This window comes from Leptodactylus fuscus, unplaced genomic scaffold (assembly GCF_031893055.1).
Source record: "Leptodactylus fuscus isolate aLepFus1 unplaced genomic scaffold, aLepFus1.hap2 HAP2_SCAFFOLD_61, whole genome shotgun sequence".
NCBI lineage: Eukaryota > Metazoa > Chordata > Amphibia > Anura > Leptodactylidae > Leptodactylus > Leptodactylus fuscus.
In genome coordinates, this window is record NW_027440642.1 from 402,140 (window position 1) to 425,781 (window position 23,642).

At 48.9% G+C, this 23,642-nt stretch overlaps 1 protein-coding gene across 3 annotated transcripts in view; it reads right to left on the reverse strand.

Moving 5' to 3' along the window:
- Positions 1–7,807: 7,807 nt before the first annotated feature.
- LLGL2 (LLGL scribble cell polarity complex component 2) overlaps positions 7,808–23,642 on the reverse strand; it is an 84,929-nt gene continuing 69,094 nt past the window's right edge. Inside the window, exons 17-26 of one of the 3 annotated variants that reach the window (XM_075261908.1) lie at positions 22,910–23,060; positions 18,908–19,024; positions 18,642–18,808; positions 18,306–18,570; positions 17,950–18,103; positions 17,801–17,832; positions 15,471–15,521; positions 14,505–14,547; positions 14,113–14,174; positions 7,808–8,273 (exon numbers count right to left, since the gene is read on the reverse strand). In XM_075261908.1, the coding sequence (XP_075118009.1) occupies positions 8,269–8,273; positions 14,113–14,174; positions 14,505–14,547; positions 15,471–15,521; positions 17,801–17,832; positions 17,950–18,103; positions 18,306–18,570; positions 18,642–18,808; positions 18,908–19,024; positions 22,910–23,060 (1,047 nt within the window). In that variant the 3' untranslated portion in view covers positions 7,808–8,268. Of the gene's footprint in view, positions 8,277–14,112; positions 14,175–14,503; positions 14,548–15,470; positions 15,522–17,800; positions 17,833–17,937; positions 18,104–18,305; positions 18,571–18,641; positions 18,809–18,907; positions 19,025–22,909; positions 23,061–23,642 lie in introns of those variants that run through there. The other 2 variants (XM_075261907.1, XR_012713048.1) reach the window with 2 other exon arrangements.

Below are 23,642 nucleotides of genomic sequence, written 5' to 3' on the forward strand. Positions count from 1 at the left end.
AAGTGCAAACTAAAGATGCATCAGACCGGCCGATCACATGTCCTAATGTAACCCCTTCTCTAAATCTAACCCTCCCTCATTACCCCACAGGATGTGATGTCATATCGGACTGTAACGTTATAAGCCATCTGCACATACAGGACACGACTGGTGACGGCTCCTACAGCTTTATATATGTGTAATGGAAGTCACCTATACCAGAGAAATGGCTGGACCTTTGTATAAGCAACGATACCTCCTATATCACCCCCCGCTACCTCCTATATCACCCCCCTGCTACCTCCTATATCACCCCCCTGCTACCCCCTATATCACCCCCTGCTACCCCCTATATCACCCCCTGCTACCTCCTATATCACCCCCTGCTCCCTCCTATATCACCCCCTGCTCCCTCCTATATCACCCCCCTGCTACCTCCTATATCACCCCCTGCTAACTCCTATATCACCCCCTGCTACCTCCTATATCACCCCCTGCTACCTCCTATATCACCCCCTGCTACCTCCTATATCACCCCCTGCTACCTCCTATATCACCCCCCTGCTACCTCCTATATCACCCCCTGCTACCTCCTATATCACCCCCTGCTACCCCCTATATCACCCCCTGCTACCCCCTATATCACCCCCTGCTACCTCCTATGTCACCCCCCGCCACCTCCTATATCACCCCCTGCTACCCCCTAAATCACCCCCTGCTACCTCCTATATCACCCCCCTGCTACCTCCTATACCACCCCCCCTGCTACCTCCTATATCACCCCCCTCCTATATCACCCCCCTGCTACCCCCTATATCACCCCCCTGCTACCTCCTATATCACCCCCCTGCTACCCCCTATATCACCCCCCTGCTACCTCCTATATCACCCCCCGCTACCCCCTAAATCACCCCCTGCTACCTCCTATATCACCCCCCTGCTACCTCCTATACCACCCCCCGCTACCTCCTATATCACCCCCCGCTACCTCCTATATCACCCCCCGCTACCTCCTATATCACCCCCCACTACCTCCTATATCACCCCCCTGCTACCTCCTATATCACCCCGTTACCTCCTATATCACCCCCTGCTACCTCCTATATCACCCCCCTGCTACCTCCTCTATCACCCCCCTGCTACCCCCTATATCACCCCCTGCTACCCCCTATATCACCCCCTGCTCCCTCCTATATCACCCCCCACCTATATCACCCCCCTGCTACCTCCTATATCACCCCCCTGCTACCTCCTATACCACCCCCCTGCTACCCCCTATATCACCCCCCTCCTATATCACCCCCCTGCTACCTCCTATATCACCCCCTGCTACCTCCTATATCACCCCCCGCCACCTCCTATATCACCCCCCGCTACCTCCTATATCACCCCCCGCCACCTCCTATATCCCCCCCTGCTCCCTCCTATATCACCCCCTGCTACCCCCTATACCACCCCCTGCTCCCTCCTATATCACCCCCTGCTACCCCCTATATCACCCCCCTGCTCCCTCCTATATCACCCCCTGCTACCTCCTATATCCCCCCCCTGCTACCTCCTATATCCCCCCCTGCTACCTCCTATATCACCCCCTGCTCCCTCCTATATCCCCTCCCTGCTACCTCCTATATCACCCCCTGCTACCTCCTATATCACCCCCTGCTCCCTCCTATATCACCCCCTACTACCTCCTATATCACCCCCTGCTACCTCCTATATCACCCCCTGCTACCCCCTATATCACCCCCCTGCTCCCTCCTATATCACCCCCTGCTACCCCCTATATCACCCCCCTGCTCCCTCCTATATCACCCCCTGCTACCTCCTATATCACCCCCTGCTACCTCCTATATCACCCCCTGCTACCCCCTATATCACCCCCCTGCTACCTCCTATATCACCCCCTGCTCCCTCCTATATCACCCCCTACTACCTCCTATATCACCCCCTGCTACCTCCTATATCACCCCCTGCTACCCCCTATATCACCCCCCTGCTCCCTCCTATATCACCCCCTGCTACCTCCTATATCACCCCCTGCTACCCCCTATATCACCCCCTGCTACCTCATAGATTGTAAGCTCTTATGAGCAGGGGCCTCAGTCCCAGTGTGTGAAGTGACTATTTCTTTGTAAGGATAAAGGTCTGTGCACCGTGTTAGCCAGTGGATATGAAAAATTTTTTTGAGAGAAGTCTTCAGTAGTTGATACCTTTACTAATGGCTAACTTAAAAAAAGATGACAAATTGGGAGCTATCGGGATGCTATAACGATCCCTTCATCAGGCGGTATAACACAATATCTGAAGGCAGACACATGTATACAGGAATAGAGTGTTAGATGCAAAATGGAGGGAAAGCAGAACATGCAAATAAACCGTTCAGAAAAACATCTATCAGTTCACAGGAAGGTTCTCTGGGTTTATGGATCCTTTGATCAGTCAGGTGGTGTCTACTTGTAAAACGCCATAAAACCCTGGGCCTGGTTTCGCCCCATCTGGAAAGAGTCAAAGGTCATCATGAGTTTAATCAAATCAAATCAAATCAAAAAGCTTTATTGGCACGTCCGAATAGGTATTTGGCATTGCCAAAGCTAGTAAAGTGGGTGGTGTGTGGGGGGGGGGGCGGTTTGGGTTATAACAGTCCATGGAGTCTCATCTTCCTCTTCGTTGGTGACCGCTATATGGGGGGTTGGGGGTGGGGCGGGTGTATTGGGATAAATATAACAGTCCATGGAGTCTCATCTTCCTCTTCATTGGTGACTGCTATATGGGGAGGTGGGGTGGGTGTGTTGGGATAAATATAACAGTCCGTGGAGTCTCATCTTCCTCTTCGTTGGTGACCGCTATATGGGGGGGTGGGGGTGGGTGTGTTGGGATAAATATAACAGTCCGTGGAGTCTCATCTTCCTCTTCGTTGGTGACTGCTATATGGGGAGGTGGAGGTGGGGGTGGGGGTGGGTGGGGCGGGTGTATTGGGATAAATATAACAGTCCATGGAGTCTCATCTTCCTCCTGTTTGGTGACAGCTGGACACGTATTGGGCAGCGATCTCCACAGTGGCCTCTTCTTCTCCCAGTAGGATGTAGAGTTTCCTCTTCTCCCAGTCTGGGATGTGGGCAGAGAGTCTTTGGTAGTAGACGGCCCTCACAGCTGAGTATTTGGTGCAGTGTAGCAGGAAGTGGGTCTGGTCTTCTAGGACCCCCTGGTCACAGTGCTGGCACAGTCTCTTCTCCCGTGGCTTGTACGTCTGCCTGTATCGCCCCGTCTCTATCTCTAGGTTGTGGGCGCTCAGTCTGTACCGGCTCAGGGTCTGTCTGTGCTTGGGGTGGCGTATTCTCTCCAGGTAGGTGGCCATGGTGTAGTCCCTTTGTAGGGATTGGTACACATTGGTGAGTTTCTTGGAGTTATTTATTTGGTTTCTCCATTCTTCAATGTACCGCTCTCTGTTTGCCTCTGTGGTCGCCTTTATTTCGGCCTTGGTTATCATCTGTTGGAGTTTTTGGTTTGGTGGTTGGCTGCTGTTTGGTTGTTGAATGTCTGGTTTGCTCAGGTGGCTTAGCCATGCTTGGTGGTGGTAGGAGTCAGGCTTGCTCCCCTGGGTGTGTGCCTGGAAAGCTAGCGCCCTCTTCTGTATGGTGAGCCATAGGGGGAGTCTGCCTAGCTCTGCCCTGCAGGCCATGTTGGTGGTGTTGCGATGGACAAATCTGGCGATCTTTTTTGTTTCTGAGGTTTCCTCTTAGTAGCAGGATCTTCATATCTTGGGTCATGTTATGACTTTCATTACAGAAGTGTTTTGTCACAGGAAGGTCCAGTCTCTGTTCTCTAATCGTATGTCTGTGTGAGTTCCTCCTCAGTGACTGTCCGGTCTCACCTACATACAGGCCCCAGGACACTTAGTACACAATATCAAATACACTACATTAGGTGGCTGCAGGTGAAGGTCCCGGGATCTTGTAGTGTCCATCAGAGTTTGGGATCTCTATCCTGTCAGGGGTCAGTATGTGAGGGCAGGTTTTGCACCTTTTCTGTCCGCAGGGAAATGTTCCTGTGTTAGTTGGAGGTGATAGTGAGCTGCTGACAATCACCATATTCTTTGTAATGTCTCTTCTGTCTGTACTTGAACTCTACACATTGTACAGCTGCTGTTGGCACTATAGAAATATTTATTATACAAAAAAAGATACAAATGTGCTTTATTAGCATTACCAAAGAATAAAACATTTGGTGTTACCACAGCAAAAAAGGGGGTTGGGGTGGTGGAGGGGGATGGGTATGGGATTCTATTGCAGCATCTCAGGCCACAAGGTCAGGTCTCCTGTACAGGGAATGAGACTTTGCAGGTCTGGAGAGGATCGGATCTCATTGTGCTAACATCTCCCTCTAGTGGCCGGCTGCTGCACTGCACACAAGGATTAGTGATTGTGCCATTAATGTGACCTATTGCTTAGACCTGAATCCCTGGCACCACATTAACCCTTAAGCGCCCTTTGAGATAGTTCTCAAAGGGGTAGTTTGTTCTCAAGCTCACAACCGGCTCTGGAGTTGCAGACGGAACATCAGACTGGTAGGAAGTCCAAAGGAACATCGCAGAGCGGCCAGCGCAATCGTACCAAAGCTTCCTGCTTGTGAATGAAACTCTTCACAACCCTCCACCGGCCACAAAATTCTATGTATTTTCTTGAGATTTTTGGTGATAATACAAAGTATCAAATAATTGTGAAGTGGAAGGAAAATGCCGGAAAGTTCTCACAATAGTAATCCAATACACATCTGACAAGTGACGTGCAAAAGTCTTCACCCCCCCCTGTATACTCCTCATACTGTATTATATATCCCCTGTATACTCCTCATACTGTATTATATACCCCCCTGTATACTCCTCATACTGTATTATATACCCCCCTGTATACACCTCATACTGTATTATATATCCCCCTGTATACTCCTCATACTGTATTATATACCCCCTGTATACTCCTCATACTGTATTATATACCCCCCTGTATACTCCTCATACTGTATTATATACCCCCCTGTATACTCCTCATACTGTATTATATACCCCCTGTATACTCCTCATACTGTATTGTATAGCCCCCTGTATACTCCTCATACTGTATTATATACCCCCCTGTATACTCCTCATACTGTATTGTATAGCCCCCTGTATACTCCTCATACTGTATTGTATACCCCCCTGTACACTCCTCATACTGTATTATATACCCCCCTGTACACTCCTCATACTGTATTATATACCCCCCTGTATACTCCTCATACTGTATTATATACCCCCCTGTATACTCCTCATACTGTATTATATACCCCCCTGTATACTCCTCATACTGTATTATATACCCCCCTGTATACTCCTCATACTGTATTGTATAGCCCCCTGTATACTCCTCATACTGTATTATATACCCCCCTGTATACTCCTCATACTGTATTATATACCCCCCTGTATACTCCTCATACTGTATTGTATACCCCCCTGTATACTCCTCATACTGTATTATATATACCCCCTGTATACGCCTCATGCTGTATTGTATAGCCCCTGTATACGCCTCATGCTGTATTGTATAGCCCCCGTATACTCCTCATGCTGTATTATATACCCCCCGTATACTCCTCATACTGTATTATATACCCCCCGTATACTCCTCATACTGTATTATATACCCCCCGTATACTCCTCATACTGTATTATATACCCCCCTGTATACTCCTCATACTGTATTATATACCCCCCTGTATACTCCTCATACTGTATTATATACCCCCCTGTATACTCCTCATACTGTGTTATATACCCCCCTGTATACTCCTCATACTGTGTTATATACCCCCCTGTATACTCCTCATACTGTGTTATATACCCCCCTGTCTACTCCTCATACTGTATTATATACCCCCCTGTATACTCCTCATACTGTATTGTATACCCCCCTGTATACTCCTCATACTGTATTGTATACCCCCCTGTATACTCCTCATACTGTATTATATATACCCCCTGTATACTCCTCATACTGTATTGTATAGCCCCCTGTATACTCCTCATACTGTATTGTATAGCCCCCTGTATACTCCTCATACTGTATTGTATAGCCCCCTGTATACTCCTCATACTGTATTGTATAGCCCCCTGTATACTCCTCATACTGTATTGTATAGCCCCCTGTATACTCCTCATACTGTATTGTATAGCCCCCTGTATACTCCTCATACTGTATTGTATAGCCCCCTGTATACTCCTCATACTGTATTGTATAGCCCCCTGTATACTCCTCATACTGTATTGTATAGCCCCCTGTATACTCCTCATACTGTATTGTATAGCCCCCTGTATACTCCTCATACTGTATTGTATAGCCCCCTGTATACTCCTCATACTGTATTGTATAGCCCCCTGTATACTCCTCATACTGTATTATATACCCCCCTGTATACTCCTCATACTGTATTATATACCCCCCTGTATACTCCTCATACTGTATTATATATCCCCCTGTATACTCCTCATACTGTATTATATATACCCCCTGTATACTCCTCATACTGTATTGTATAGCCCCCTGTATACTCCTCATACTGTATTATATACCCCCCTGTATACTCCTCATACTGTATTATATATCCCCCTGTATACTCCTCATACTGTATTATATATCCCCCTGTATACTCCTCATACTGTATTATATACCCCCCTGTATACTCCTCATACTGTATTGTATACCCCCCTGTATACTCCTCATGCTGTATTATATACCCCCCGTATACTCCTCATACTGTATTATATACCCCCCTGTCTACTCCTCATACTGTATTATATACCCCCTCATTCATGTATCATATACAGTGAGGTGTAAAAGTCTTCACCCCCTATCCCAATACTTTGGCTACAATCCCATATGCAAGTCTTTTGGGCTCGGTCTTTGCCCCCCCTAGAGATGAGATTTCACACAGCTAAACCCCCCAAGAATGGCTGAGGAGAACATCGGACTATTCTGAAGTGGCTTCTATGGGCCCGCACCTAAATCCTATTGGAAGGAGCTGAAACATGGCGTCTGGAGAAGGCCCCTTCACACCCGAGACACCTGGAGCAGAGGAGGGGCCCAAAAACCCTGCGGAGAGGGGCGGAAGTCTCACTGACAGTTAAAGGAGTCGTCTGATCGCAGCGATTGCCCTGAAAGGCTGTGCAACAACATATTAAAGGGATTCCATCATTAAAACGACATTTTTAAGAAAGCCTCTTCTTCTCTTACCTTTACATGTCTTCTTTGCGCCGCCGTTTAGTAGAAATCTCGGTTTTCTTCGGTATGCAAATGAGTTCTCTAGCAGCACTGGGGGCGGTCCTAATGCTGTGAGAGAACTCTCCAGCGCCGCCTCCATCTTCTTCTGTAACGGCCTCACCCCAATAATGGCAGATAATGGACCGCCAGGACCAGACGGCACTTGGAGGCATTGTGGGAAAGGAAAGTAGGATTTCTCTTTTCTCCACCTTTCCTGGCCTGTTTAAAGTCTGGACAATCCCTTTAAATCTCAGCCACATGTTGCAGCTACAAAGTGACTTCGGATTTCAGACTCCCGGAACGTCCATTATTGCTGCAGGTTTCATCCATGGCCTTCATGGCAAAGCTGTGCAAGTCAGCGGCTCCCGATTTCTGGTGGGTTTTGCAGTGCTGGCGATGAGGGAAATTCAATAATATCTACCCAGTGTGGCCCCAACAGTTATAAATAGGGACCACCGACTTGACTTTGACGTTACGGCTGCCATGTTACAGGGACACATCATGCAGAGTAAATCAGTGACACAAAGAAGTAGCTGAACATATAATTTATTGGTGTGCAAGGCAACCAAAATGGTCATTTCCTACAAAAATAGATTGCATGGCGGCCCGATCACTGGGAAGCACAAAAACCCAATAAATTCAAGACACCCAACATCGAGGGCGGCTTACACCACATCGGACAGTATAAAAACAGTGAGCCTAAAAATCATTCAATAAAAAGAAAAATTATTAAAAAAAATTAAAATAAAGAAAACCACAATTTGGCCATCGTCCCCCTGGGGGCGCAGAGGGGGGAGGGGTAAGGCAGTAACATCATAACTTAAAAAACTATTTCCTGTAGGAACAGATAAAGAGACGTGTGCAGAATGGAGGTCGTATGGCCGCAGTGTCCAGACCACGGACCGAAGCTTCTTGTCTTGTAGCTTGCTCTAGTCCGAGGGTCTGGGGTCAGTAGTGTATTCACAATGGCGGGATCGCAACGTCAGCGAGGTCATTCTGCTTTGAAATGAAGGAAAATGCTAATTAATCTTCAAGACATAAAACATTCTGGTGCAATTCTCACAAGTATTATCCCAAGGAAACCTTCCATCTCTGATCCCCTTTTATTCCACAGGTCATTGCTAGCTGCCCTGGTGATCCCCTTATTTATGTAGAGAGATCAGGGGCGAGAGACCCCAGCAGGACCCCAGGCTGCACCAGATCAGGAGCCAGAAACCCCAGCAGGACCCCAGGCAGCGCCAGATCAGGAGCCAGAGACCCCAGCAGGACCCCAGGCAGCGCCAGATCAGGAGCCAGAAACCCCAGCAGGACCCCAGGCAGCGCCAGATCAGGAGCCAGAGACCCCAGCAGGACCCCAGGCTGCACCAGATCAGGAGCCAGAAACCCCAGCAGGACCCCAGGCAGCGCCAGATCAGGAGCCAGAGACCCCAGCAGGACCCCAGGCAGCGCCAGATCAGGAGCCAGAGACCCCGGCAGGACCCCAGGCAGCGCCAGATCAGGAGCCAGAGACCCCAGCAGGACCCCAGGCAGCGCCAGATCAGGAGCCAGAGACCCCGGCAGGACCCCAGGCTGCACCAGATCAGGAGCCAGAGACCCCAGCGGGGCCCAGGCAGCGCCAGATCAGGAGCCAGAGACCCCGGCAGGACCCCAGGCAGCGCCAGATCAGGAGCCAGAGACCCCAGCAGGACCCCAGGCTGCACCAGATCAGGAGCCAGAAACCCCAGCAGGACCCCAGGCAGCGCCAGATCAGGAGCCAGAGACCCCAGCAGGACCCCAGGCAGCGCCAGATCAGGAGCCAGAGACCCCGGCAGGACCCCAGGCAGCGCCAGATCAGGAGCCAGAGACCCCAGCAGGACCCCAGGCTGCACCAGATCAGGAGCCAGAAACCCCAGCAGGACCCCAGGCAGCGCCAGATCAGGAGCCAGAGACCCCAGCAGGACCCCAGGCAGCGCCAGATCAGGAGCCAGAAACCCCAGCAGGACCCCAGGCAGCGCCAGATCAGGAGCCAGAGACCCCAGCAGGACCCCAGGCAGCACCAGATCAGGAGCCAGAGACCCCAGCGGGGCCCAGGCAGCGCCAGATCAGGAGCCAGAAACCCCAGCAGGACCCCAGGCAGCGCCAGATCAGGAGCCAGAGACCCCAGCAGGACCCCAGGCAGCACCAGATCAGGAGCCAGAGACCCCAGCGGGGCCCAGGCAGCGCCAGATCAGGAGCCAGAGACCCCAGCAGGACCCCAGGCTGCACCAGATCAGGAGCCAGAGACCCCAGCAGGACCCCAGATCAGGAGCCAGAGACCCCGGCAGGACCCCAGGCAGCGCCAGATCAGGGGCGAGAGACCCCAGCGGGGCCCAGGCAGCGCCAGATCAGGAGCCAGAGACCCCGGCAGGACCCCAGGCAGCGCCAGATCAGGAGCCAGAGACCCCAGCAGGACCCCAGGCTGCACCAGATCAGGAGCCAGAAACCCCAGCAGGACCCCAGGCAGCGCCAGATCAGGAGCCAGAGACCCCAGCAGGACCCCAGGCAGCGCCAGATCAGGAGCCAGAGACCCCGGCAGGACCCCAGGCAGCACCAGATCAGGAGCCAGAAACCCCGGCAGGACCCCAGGCAGCGCCAGATCAGGAGCCAGAGACCCCGGCAGGACCCCAGGCAGCGCCAGATCAGGAGCCAGAAACCCCGGCAGGACCCCAGGCAGCGCCAGATCAGGAGCCAGAGACCCCGGCAGGACCCCAGGCAGCGCCAGATCAGGAGCCAGAAACCCCAGCAGGACCCCAGGCAGCGCCAGATCAGGAGCCAGAGACCCCGGCAGGACCCCAGGCAGCGCCAGATCAGGAGCCAGAAACCCCAGCAGGACCCCAGGCAGCGCCAGATCAGGAGCCAGAGACCCCGGCAGGACCCCAGGCAGCGCCAGATCAGGAGCCAGAAACCCCAGCAGGACCCCGGGCATCAGGAGGAGGCGGCATATTCCACCAAGGAGCGGCTGCCCCCCATACAGCGCCCCCTGTGTGCTGCACTAATGTAACATCCCATTACATTTCCTATTGATTCATACAGAACACAGAGGCCATTGGTTCACACGGGCATTGTGGGGCCCGATTACGGCCAATGTTCACTCAATGTTCGCTCAAAGGAGCAGTGTCCTGGACCTGCTGGGGCGCGGTATATGCGGTATATAGGGTATATATGACCACCGGCTTTCTATGGGATTATATCAGCCGGATAGTTCTGCACATTTATGTAAAGTAGTGAAGCAATTGCTGCCTGTCCGGACCCCCTGTCTCCCGCCATTATCATTATGACGTTGGGTGGGAGAAACCACCCACTGCCCCTCCCCCGATCCAGCACTAGACGCAGCAGAGATCGCTAATCGTTCCGGCTGTCTCCATACGTGCAGGAACGTAAGTAATATATGGGGAGCACTAATGGAGAATTACACTGTGGGGGTGGGGCAAAACTTAGGCACACAATATGAGGTGGCAGAAAAATGGGGCACACTGTCTGGGCACGCTCCCCCCACATTATACTGCTGCCACTAACCATATGATGCGCCTTAATGCCCTCTTGTGGTATAATGTCACGTTAGTCGCTCCCCCCTCCCCCACACAGTATAATGTCACGTTAGTCTCTCCCCCCACACACACACAGTATAATGTCACGTTAGTCACTTCCCCCCCCCACACAGTATAATGTCACGTTAGTCACTCCCCCCCCACACACAGTATAATGTCACGTTAGTCACTTCCCCCCCCCACATACAGTATAATGTCACGTTAGTCACTTCCCCCCCACACAGTATAATGTCACGTTAGTCGCTTCCCCCCCACACAGTATAATGTCACGTTAGTCGCTTCCCCCCCACACAGTATAATGTCACATTAGTCGCTCCCCCCACACACACACACACACACACACAGCATAATGTCACGTTAGTCGCTTCCCCCCCCACACAGTATAATGTCACATTAGTCGCTTCCCACACACACAGTATAATGTCACGTTAGTCGCTCCCCCCCCCACACACACACAGTATAATGTCACGTTAGTTGCTCCCCCCCACACACACAGTATAATGTCACATTAGTCGCTCACCCCACACACAGTATAATGTCACGTTAGTCGCTCCCCACCACACACAGTATAATGTCACGTTAGTTGCTCCCCCACACACACAGTGTAATGTCACGTTAGTTGCTCCCCCCCACACACAGTATAATGTCACGTTAGTCGCTCCCCCCCACACACAGTATAATGTCACGTTAGTCGCTCCCCCCACACACACACAGTATAATGTCACGTTAGTCGCTCCCCCCACACACACAGTATAATGTCACGTTAGTCGCTCCCCCCCCACACAGTATAATGTCACGTTAGTCGCTCCCCCCCCACACACACACAGTATAATGTCACGTTAGTCGCTCCCCCCCACACACAGTATAATGTCACGTTAGTCGCTCCCCCCCCACACACACACAGTATAATGTCACGTTAGTTGCTCCCCCCCACACACACAGTATAATGTCACATTAGTCGCTCACCCCACACACAGTATAATGTCACGTTAGTCGCTCCCCACCACACACAGTATAATGTCACGTTAGTCGCTCCCCCACACACACAGTGTAATGTCACGTTAGTTGCTCCCCCCCACACACAGTATAATGTCACGTTAGTCGCTCCCCCCCACACACAGTATAATGTCACGTTAGTCGCTCCCCCCCACACACAGTATAATGTCACGTTAGTCGCTCCCCCCCACACACAGTATAATGTCACGTTAGTCGCTCCCCCCACACACACACAGTATAATGTCACGTTAGTCGCTCCCCCCACACACACACAGTATGTCACGTTAGTCGCTCCCCCCCCACACACAGTATAATGTCACGTTAGTCGCTCCCCCCCACACACAGTATAATGTCACGTTAGTCGCTCCCCCCCACACACACACAGTATAATGTCACGTTAGTCGCTCCCCCCACACACACACAGTATGTCACGTTAGTCGCTCCCCCCACACACACAGTATAATGTCACGTTAGTCGCTCCCCCCCCCACACAGTATAATGTCACGTTAGTCGCTCCCCCCCCCACACACACAGTATAATGTCACGTTAGTCGCTCCCCCCCACACACAGTATAATGTCACGTTAGTCGCTCCCCCCCCACACACAGTATAATGTCACGTTAGTCGCTCCCCCCACACACACAGTATAATGTCACGTTAGTCGCTCACCCCCCCCACACACAGTATAATGTCACGTTAGTCGCTCCCCCCCACACACAGTATAATGTCACGTTAGTCGCTCCCCCCCCCCCACACAGTATAATGTCACGTTAGTCGCTCCCCCCCCCCACACACAGTATAATGTCACGTTAGTCGCTCCCCCCCCACACACAGTATAATGTCACGTTAGTCGCTCCCCCCACACACACACAGTATAATGTCACGTTAGACGCTCCCCCACACACACAGTATAATGTCACGTTAGTCGCTCCCCCCCCACAGTATAATGTCACGTTAGTCGCTCCCCCCCCCCACACACAGTATAATGTCACGTTAGTCACTCCCCCCCCCCACATACAGTATAATGTCACGTTAGTCACTTCCCCCCCCCACACAGTATAATGTCACATTAGTCGCTCCCCCACACACACACAGTATAATGTCACGTTAGTCGCTTCCCCCCCACACAGTATAATGTCACGTTAGTCGCTTCCCACACACATAGTATAATGTCACATTAGTCGCTTCCCACACACACAGTATGTCACGTTAGTCGCTCCCCCACACACAGTATAATGTCACGTTAGTCGCTTCCCCCCCCCACACACAGTATAATGTTACGTTAGTCGCTCCCCCACACACACAGTATAATGTCACATTAGTCGCTTCCCACACACACAGTATAATGTCACGTTAGTCGCTCCCCCACACACAGTATAATGTCACGTTAGTCCCTCCCCCCCACACAGTATAATGTCACGTTAGTCGCTCCCCCCACACACACACAGTATAATGTCACGTTAGTCGCTCCCCCACACACACAGTATAATGTCACGTTAGTCACTTCCCCCCCCCACACAGTATAATGTCACGTTAGTCCCTCCCCCCCAAACAGTATAATGTCACGTTAGTCACTTCCCCCCCCACATACAGTATAATGTCACGTTAGTCACTTCCCCCCCCCACACAGTATAATGTCACATTAGTCGCTCCCCCCCCCACACACACACACAGCATAATGTCACGTTAGTCGCTTCCCACACACACAGTATAATGTCACGTTAGTTGCTCCCCCACACACACAGTATGTCACATTAGTCGCTCACCCCACACACAGTATAATGTCACGTTAGTCGCTCCCCACCACACACAGTATAATGTCACGTTAGTCGCTCCCCACCACACACAGTATAATGTCACGTTAGTTGCTCCCCCACACACACACACAGTGTAATGTCACGTTAGTTGCTCCCCCCCACACACAGTATAATGTCACGTTAGTCGCTCCCCCCCACAGTATAATGTCACGTTAGTCGCTCCCCCACACACACAGTATAATGTCACGTTAGTCGCTCCCCCCACACACACACAGTATAATGTCACGTTAGTCGCTCCCCCACACACAGTATAATGTCACGTTAGTCCCTCCCCCCACACACAGTATAATGTCACCAGACCTTTACTAGCAGTAGTTTGTACCCTCGGGAACCATCATGGTAAAAACTGACATCTTAGAAAAAGCCTGATGACAAAACCCTTGTATGTGAATGCATCCTTATTGGAGGTCTAAGCTGGTGACCCAATATAAAGTGATATAACGTCCTGATACGCTACCTGCTCCGTTACTGAGGCGGCCGCCGACTGCGATCTGCCGGGAATGTCTTTCCCCATAACTCCTGCAAAGGAGAGAAGATGATAAAAGGGCAGCCATTAACACGAGGACACGGAGAAGAATAGTAAGATCTAAGTCTGTCACTGCAGCACAACCTGACCGACAAGCGCCAGAAATATCTGACAAATGCAACGTCCGCCCGTTATTCATGAGGACGAGGACACAGAGGAGGCCGGGGCTCTATCCTTAGTCGCTCCTGTGACTCCCATACTAGAGAGCGCTGTGCACATGTGCGGCCTCCTCACCTGTGGGGTCGGGGGACTCTACTGTATGGGCAGATGGCAGCAGAGGGAGGGATGTCGGACCCCCCACCCCCACCTCAGGGTGCACTTACGTTCGGGAACCTTCCAGCGTACTCTGGATCTCTTTCAGCATGTCTGCACAATAAGACACAAGAACAGACACGGCTTAGTTTATCTCTCCAGGACAAGATTTGCAGTCAGACGACTTTCTAATTTACCTTCTGCTGCATTTCTTTGCCATTTTTTTTTTGTGAGCCCCATATAGGGAGATATATATATATATATATATATATATATATATATATATATATATATATATATCTATATTTTATATATATATATATAGGGTTATATGACACAGGGATATATATAGGGTTATATGATACAGGGATATATATAGGGTTATATGATATAGGGATAGGAGATATAGGGATACGTGATATACATAGGGATAGGTGATAAGATAAGATAAGATAACCCTTTAATAGTCCCACAGTGGGGAAATTTCAGAAAAAATATAGGGTTATATGATATAGGGATAGGTGATATAGGGTTATATGATATAGGGATAGGCGATATACATAGGGATAGGTGATATAGGGTTATATGATATAGGGATATATATAGGGTTATATGATATAGGGATAGGTGATATAGGGATGTAGATATATATATAGGGATAGGTGATATAGCTGGGGCCTGTTATACACAGCTGATCTGCGAGGGTACTGGGTGTCAGACCAGACTGATTTGATATTGACGGGCCTAGGCTATAATCCTATCATTGAAGAAGAACTTTCAGCTGTGACTTTTCTGCCCTGGAGGTCTGAGGACTTGCCCTAGCAATTGGGTGAAGAGGCGGCTGAGTTTGGGGGCTGAATGCGGCCTCTGAATACTCAGGCAGTACAGTTGTGCAGGCTCTGTTCACTTGAATGGGGCTGAGCCGTTGCTGTTGTACCATGTGACCAATGACAGTGATATCCTAAGGACTATTTAATCCTTCAGTGTAGAGACCTGCGCTGCATAGTCACAACACGCGGCCGATGGCGGATACTCACTCTCGTCATTCAGTAAGGCGTGCTCCATCACCTGCCTCCGAGATCTGTGAGCTGAGAGAAGAACACACAGGTCACATACACAGAGGTCGCAACGAACAGATGTCATACACAACTACAATTATACTCTCTAGTACGTAGTAATACCACAGGACCGCCACTGATCAGACTGGCGCAGCGCACGGGCTCTCATCATTGTCAGATCAGGGGGGATAGAGACCCTCCATTCTCCAGGCCCTGTTCACATGGTGAAATTCTGCCCCAATATCAGCAGCAGATTCCAGAAGTATCTGCTCGATCTGACTGTGGATTCTGCAGCTGAAGAGGAATCCAATGTGTGAACAGGGCCCGAGCGTGCACAGCAGTCACCAACCAGTATAACTAAGGCTACATTCACACCTGCGCTGGAAACTGTCACAGGGTCAGTCAAAATCACAAGATGAAAATGTCCTGCAAAAAACTTTATAGTCCGTGGTGTCCATGTGTGTCCGCTAGTCCGTTGTTCTGATCACACATTGGTAGCCTGAGGCGGCCACATGCAGGCAGGATTACCACGGCCGCCATCTCACAGCTGGTCACTAGTTCTGCACAGAGGACGGCAATGTAACTAGCGACGTCTTAAGCCTGGACATTACAGAGACGCCACGTGTCCGGACATTACAGAGACGTCACGTGCCTGGACATTACCGAGACGTCACGTGCCTGGACATTACCGAAACGTCACGTGCCTGGACATTACAGAGACGCCACGTGCCTGGACATTACAGAGACGCCACGTGCCCGGACATTACAGAGACGCCACGTGTCCGGACATTACAGAGACGCCACGTGTCCGGACATTACAGAGACGTCACGTGCCTGGACATTACCGAAACGTCACGTGCCTGGACATTACCGAAACGTCACGTGCCTGGACATTACCGAGACGCCACGTGTCCGGACATTACAGAGACGCCATGTGTCCGGACATTACAAAGACGCCATGTGTCCGGACATTACAGAGACGTCACGTGCCTGGACATTACAGAGACGTCACGTGCCTGGACATTACAGAGACGTCACGTGCCTGGACATTACAGAGACGCCACGTGCCTGGACATTACAGAGACGCCACGTGTCCGGACATTACAGAGACGCCACGTGTCCGGACATTACAGAGACGTCACGTGCCTGGACATTACCGAAACGTCACGTGCCTGGACATTACCGAGACGTCACGTGCCTGGACATTACCGAGACGTCACGTGCCTGGACATTACAGAGACGTCACGTGCCTGGACATTACCGAGACGCCACGTGCCTGGACATTACCGAGAAGTCACGTGCCTGGACATTACTGAAACGTCACGTGCCTGGACATTACCGAGACGTCACGTGCCTGGACATTACCGAGAAGTCACGTGCCTGGACATTACCGAGATGTCATGTGTCCGGACATTACTGAGACGTCACATCAGGTTTCGTCCTTCACATTTCTGTTTTTACTCTTCCAGAAACAAATTCAGCGCGACCTCTGGATATTTTACATATATGGTTTTTACCATTTATCACTACCCTAAACTGTATACTATACCCTGCAATTTTAACTCTGGCTACTCAACCTAATAATAGTAAACCAACAATTGCCAAGTCTGTAGGGGGTTGTGTTTGCAGTTGCTTATCTCATTTCCAACACAGACAAAACATATAACAAGAGAAGATAACACCCATCATTACATCCGCTCCGGACAATAGATGATGTCACCGTTTATCTCCTCCCTGCACAGAACAGTCTAGGAAAACCTTCCATTGCAATCAAGAGTTGGCTCCTATTGTTGCCCATGACTATGAGACTGCTGTAAAGCAGACCAGTAAATGCTGTTAGAACAGAGGAGACACTCCGACAGATGGCTGCCGCCGTAATCATACGGTATAGAAAATAGAATAAAAAAAAAAAAAATCATCAGAAATAAAAAAAAAAAAAAATATGATAAAATGTCACTGATTTCTGATTTCCAAGGGTTTTTTTTAAAATATTTAGGTTTTTAATTTGCTCCCATTAATATTGATCCATTTTTCCAGAGCCGACAATCAGTTGTGTGAAGGGGCCGCAAGGTATGGTGAGGTCTCCAATAACAGGCACAGTGCTGCCCCCTCCATAGTGGCTGTGCCTGGTACTACACGCAGCTGCTATACAAGTGACCATGGCACTATCCTGAGTAGGTTAGGGGTTGGGGTGCAGAAGCGAACCCTTTAATTCAGTCCCAAAGATTTTTTTTTATTATTATTAAATGAAGCCCTATAGGAATTAGTAAGATCTACAGTATATAACCGCGAGGGGATTCCCTTCTTACCATCTGTGCTGGAGTCACTCCGACTGGACGCCCTGCAATGACAGGAACCAACATTATAATCCCAGGCTGTTCAGTATTGTCCAAAGCCAAGTCACTATATATAAGCAGCAAGAAAACGAGCGATTCCTTGTCTGGACCCGGGGACTTACCTGGACCTCTCGTTTTGCCTTTCTGTGCTGCCAATTCGTTGGGGTCTTCCATTTGCAGATGGTTCTGGTGGATCAACTTTGCATCGAGGAGCAATGAGCCAACAGGTTGACAGCGAGAAACGCTCCATCTCCGAAGGGGATATGAGGTAAAACCCTTCAAGGAACAGAAATGTATCCACACAAATCAGATAAAGAAGTACCCCAAGCAGTAGTACCCCCGTTACCCTGAAAATAAGTCATCCCCTGAAAATAAGACATAGCATATCTTTAGGACCAAAATTTAATATAAGACACAGTCTTATTTTCAGGGAAACACAGTAGTATGGGACGAAGTGCTCCGAGGAGCTTCCACTTACCTTGGCCACACTTGGTGAAGACACAGGAGGCGATTCCACTCACATCTTCCTTCCGGATACAGTCATAACGCACTTGTGGTTTAAGATGGGGCAGGGAGACTACCTGGATATCTCCAAGGTTGGTAAGGACAGTCAAATGATTTTCACTATGGTCCTCTGCCCGACAACTACCAAACGTGCAGACCCCAGCCTTCCGCACCCGGCAGCCTTCTGTGGCCGTCAGCTTCAGCTTCAGTTTACTGCTGACTTTTGGCAGAGTGAATATCTGTTAAAGACAAGTGTCAGATCCCAGTTCTCAAGAACCTCGTGCCACCCGCTAACCTCCAGTGTTCCTACCTTGAACTGTTCTTCAGATATGACCAGCAATTGGTGGCTTCCTTGCATGTCTGGGCTTTTTGAAAGGTCATGGGCAGCTTCGAGAGGTTCAGGGAGGGGAATGCTGTGACCGTCCAGAATGAGGATCCCAACTACCGGAGCCCTGTGCATAAGCTGGATCTCTTTGACTGGAACAAAGATAAAATAAGAAAGTCTCATCATGTTTTTACACAAGTCCTAATTTGCTTTCCACATTATCCTTCAGCACCAACATGATCATGGCTTACTCTGTGATGCAGACACGGCCTCCTCCATCCGCCGCTCTGTAGGAGGGACACGTAAAGAGAAAGCATATACTGTGCCGCCATTAGTACCGGCCCATAAAGAGGGACAATGCCGAACACCTGGTCAAGGAAAGAATCCAGTAAATATCAAAGCAACAGGAAGCAAAATCTAGAGAAAATATCAACTTATTAAAGTCTATGAACGTCGGAATGTTTAGAACACTGATACATACATATACAGTCCTATGAAAAAGTTTGGGCACCCCTATTAATCTTAATCATTTTTTGTTCTAAATATTTTGGTGTTTGCTACAGCCATTTCAGTTTGATATATCTAATAACTGATGGACACAGTAATATTTCAGGATTGAAATGAGGTTTATTGTACTAACAGAAAATGTGCAATATGCATTAAACCAAAATTTGACTGGTGCAAAAGTATGGGCACCTCAACAGAAAAGTGACATTAATATTTAGTAGATCCTCCTTTTGCAAAGATAACAGCCTCTAGTCGCTTCCTGTAGCTTTTAATCAGTTCCTGGATCCTGGATGAAGGTATTTTGGACCATTCCTCTTTACAAAACAATTCAAGTTCAGTTAAGTTAGATGGTCGCCGAGCATGGACAGCCCGCTTCCAATCATCCCACAGATGTTCAATGATATTCAGGTCTGGGGACTGGGATGGCCATTCCAGAACATTGTAATTGTTCCTCTGCATGAATGCCTGAGGATTTGGAGCGGTGTTTTGGATCATTGTCTTGCTGAAATATCCATCCCCGGCGTAACTTCAACTTCGTCACTGATTCTTGAACATTATTCTCAAGAATCTGCTGATACTGAGTGGAATCCATGCGACTCTCAACTTTACCAAGATTCCCGGTGCCGGCATTGGCCACACAGCCCCAAAGCATGATGGAACCTCCACCAAATCTTACAGTGGGTAGCATGTGTTTTTCTTGGAATGCTGTTTTTTTTTGGACGCCATGCATAACGCCTTTTTGTATGACCAAACAACTCAATCTTTGTTTCATCAGTCCACAGGAACTTCTTCCAAAATGAAGCTGGCTTGTCCAAATGTGCTTTTTCATACCTCAGGCAACTCTGCTGTGGCGTACGTGCAGAAACGGCTTCTTTCTCATCACTCTCCCATACAGCTTCTATTTGTACAAAGTGCGCTGTATAGTTGACCGATGCACAGTGACACCATCTGCAGCAAGATGATGCTGCAGCTCTTTGGAGGTGTCTGTGGATTGTCCTTGACTGTTCTCACCATTCTTCTTCTCTGCCTTTCTGATATTTTTCTTGGCCTGCCACTTCTGGGCTTAACAAGAACTGTCCCTGTGGTCTTCCATCTCCTTACTATGTTCCTCACAGTGGAAACTGACAGGTTAAATCTCTGAGACAACTTTTTGTATCCTTCCCCTGAACAACTATGTTGGACAATCTTTGTTTTCAGATCATTTGAGAGTTGTTTTGAGTAGCCCATGATGCCACTCTTCAGAGGAGATTCAAATAGGAGAACAACTTGCAATTGGCCACCTTAAATACCTTTTCTCATGATTGGATACATCTGGCTATGAAATTCAAAGCTCAGTGAGGTTACAAAACCAATTTTGTGCTTCAGTAAGTCAGTAAAAAGTAGTTAGGAGTATTCAAATCAATAAAATGATAAGGGTGCCCATACTTTTGCACCAGTCAAATTTTGGTTTAATGCATATTGCGCATTTTCTGTTAGTACAATAAACCTCATTTCAATCCTGAAATATTACTGTGTCCATCAGTTATTAGATATATCAAACTGAAATGGCTGTTGCAAACACCAAAATATTTAGAACAAAAAATGATTAAGATTAATAGGGGTGCCCAAACTTTTTCATAGGACTGTACATACACACACACCAGCTCACAGTATAGTATAGGGAAAGATCATCTACAGCAGCTCACAGCACAGTATAGGGAAAGATCACCTACAGCAGGTCACAGTACAGTATAGGGGAAGATCATCTACAGCAGGTCACAGTACAGTATAGGGGAAGATCATCTACAGCAGGTCACAGTACAGTATAGGGGAAGATCATCTACAGCAGGTCACAGTACAGTATAGGGGAAGATCATCTACAGCAGGTCACAGTACAGTATAGGGGGAAGATCATCTACAGCATCTCAGCACAGTATAGGGGAAGATCATCTACAGCAGCTCACAGTACAGTATAGAGGAAGATCATCTACAGCAGCTCACAGTACAGTATAGGGGAAGATCATCTACAGCAGCTCACAGCACAGTATAGGGGAAGATCATCTACAGCAGCTCACAGTACAGTATAGGGGAAGATCATCTACAGCAGCTCACAGGACAGTATAGGGGGAAGATCATCTACAGCAGCTCACAGGACAGTATAGGGGGAAGATCATCTACAGCAGCTCACTACAGTATAGGGGAAGATCATCTACAGCAGCTCACAGTACAGTATAGGGGAAGATCATCTACAGCAGCTCACATGACAGTATAGGGGAAGATCATCTACAGCAGCTCACAGCACAGCATAGGGGAAGGATCATCTACAGCAGCTCACAGCACAGTATAGGGGAAGATCATCTACAGCAGCTCACAGCACAGTATAGGGGAAGATCATCTACAGCAGCTCACAGCACAGTATAGGGGAAGATCATCTACAGCAGCTCACAGCACAGTATAGGGGAAGATCATCTACAGCAGCTCACAGTACAGTATAGGGGAAGATCATCTACAGCAGCTCACAGTACAGTATAGTGGAAGATCACCTACAGCAGCTCACAGTACAGTATAGGGGAAGATCACCTACAGCAGCTCACAGGACAGTATAGAGGAAGATCATCTACAGCAGCTCACAGGACAGTATAGGGGAAGATCATCTACAGCCGCTCACAGGACAGTATAGGGGAAGATCATCTACAGCAGCTCACAGTACAGTATAGGGGAAGATCATCTACAGCAGCTCACAGGACAGTATAGGGGAAGATCACCTACAGCAGCTCACAGCACAGTATAGGGGAAGATCATCTACAGCAGCTCACAGGACAGTATAGGGGGAAGATCATCTACAGCCGCTCACAGTACAGTATAGGGGAAGATCATCTACAGCAGCTCACAGTACAGTATAGGGGAAGATCATCTACAGCAGCTCACAGGACAGTATAGGGGAAGATCATCTACAGCAGCTCACAGGACAGTATAGGGGAAGATCATCTACAGCAGCTCACAGTACAGTATAGGGGAAGATCATCTACAGCAGCTCACAGGACAGTATAGGGGAAGATCATCTACAGCAGCTCACAGGACAGTATAGGGGAAGATCATCTACAGCAGCTCACAGCACAGTATAGGGGAAGGATCATCTACAGCAGCTCACAGGACAGTATAGGAGAAGATCATCTACAGCAGCTCACAGTACAGTATAGGGGAAGATCATCTACAGCCGCTCACAGTACAGTATAAAGGAGGATCATTTTATTAAATGCTCAGCCAAAATAAGTAGTCAGGTTACTGTTGTGGATTTGCTAAGTGTTAATGGAGCAGAATTATTATGCTTTGCACGTGAAGCATAAAAAACATTTCAATTCTTTGTTCAAATATATATTTTTTTTCTGTTTGTGCAATAGATTTATATTTTATGCCAATTTCCTGGTGAAAAGGATCCCTGACATCTACAGAAGCTCTGACAGGGCGTACTTGTTGGTGTAAATGCAGCCATACAGGGGATGTGCATGATTTATGAAGAGCCTTGTCATGGAGGTGCATGCTCCGCTATAGCAGACTATATAAGCTGCCTCCAATGTGCTTACAAACAGATGTCAGCAGCGCAGTGCCGTGAGTAGCAAGGAGCAGAACTCTGAGCTGTAATACATGGTGTAACTTTAATATGTAGACTCTATCCAAAGGCGGCCCTATGCTGACAATGGAATAATCCAAAATGTCTAAAAGACTACAGAAAGCACTAGTCATTTCTACTGAAATCTATAGCTTACTATCACGGATGAAGGTGTCCGCAAAATACAGTGTGCGCACAAACCCAGTGAACGAATCTTCTGCCGATCGAGCCTCAATCTTGCGTTGTACTGGGGCCAGCTCCATCTCATGCAGAGCATCCTGCTCCAAGCGGGCATTGGCCTCCTGCACCTGGGAAATACAAGGCAGAACAGAGTTTAAGCACCAACATCAGTAGCCTCGGAGGGGTGGAGGAGGTTTCTGTTGAGCCTCTTGAATTGATCCTGGTCGGGCGTAATTTTATGTATATGACCACTATGGTATTATATAGGTAGGTAACCATAGGGGACATATGGAGCACGTTCTCTGATTCGGCTCCTTCCTGCCTTTACTCTTCTCCCTAGTAAGGAATAGGGTTTTCATGGGGAGGACACGGTTTTTTTCTTAAACTTTTTGGTGTTTTTAAGGAATAATAAAAGTGAAGTTTTATAGATCAGAAATTCCTATGGGGGACTGTCCATCCTCCTTCAGTGACGTTTATCTTGTGGGAATCGAATTCATACAATTTACTGTGAAGTCACATGTTTTAAGTTGGAAATAACTAGAGATGAGCGAACAGTGTTCTATCGAACACATGTTCGATCGGATATCAGGGTGTTCGCCATGTTCGAATCGAACACCGCGTGGTAAAGTGCGCCAAAATTTGATTCCCCTCCCACCTTCCCTGGCGCCTTTTTTGCACCAATAACAGCGCAGGGGAGGTGGGACAGGAAC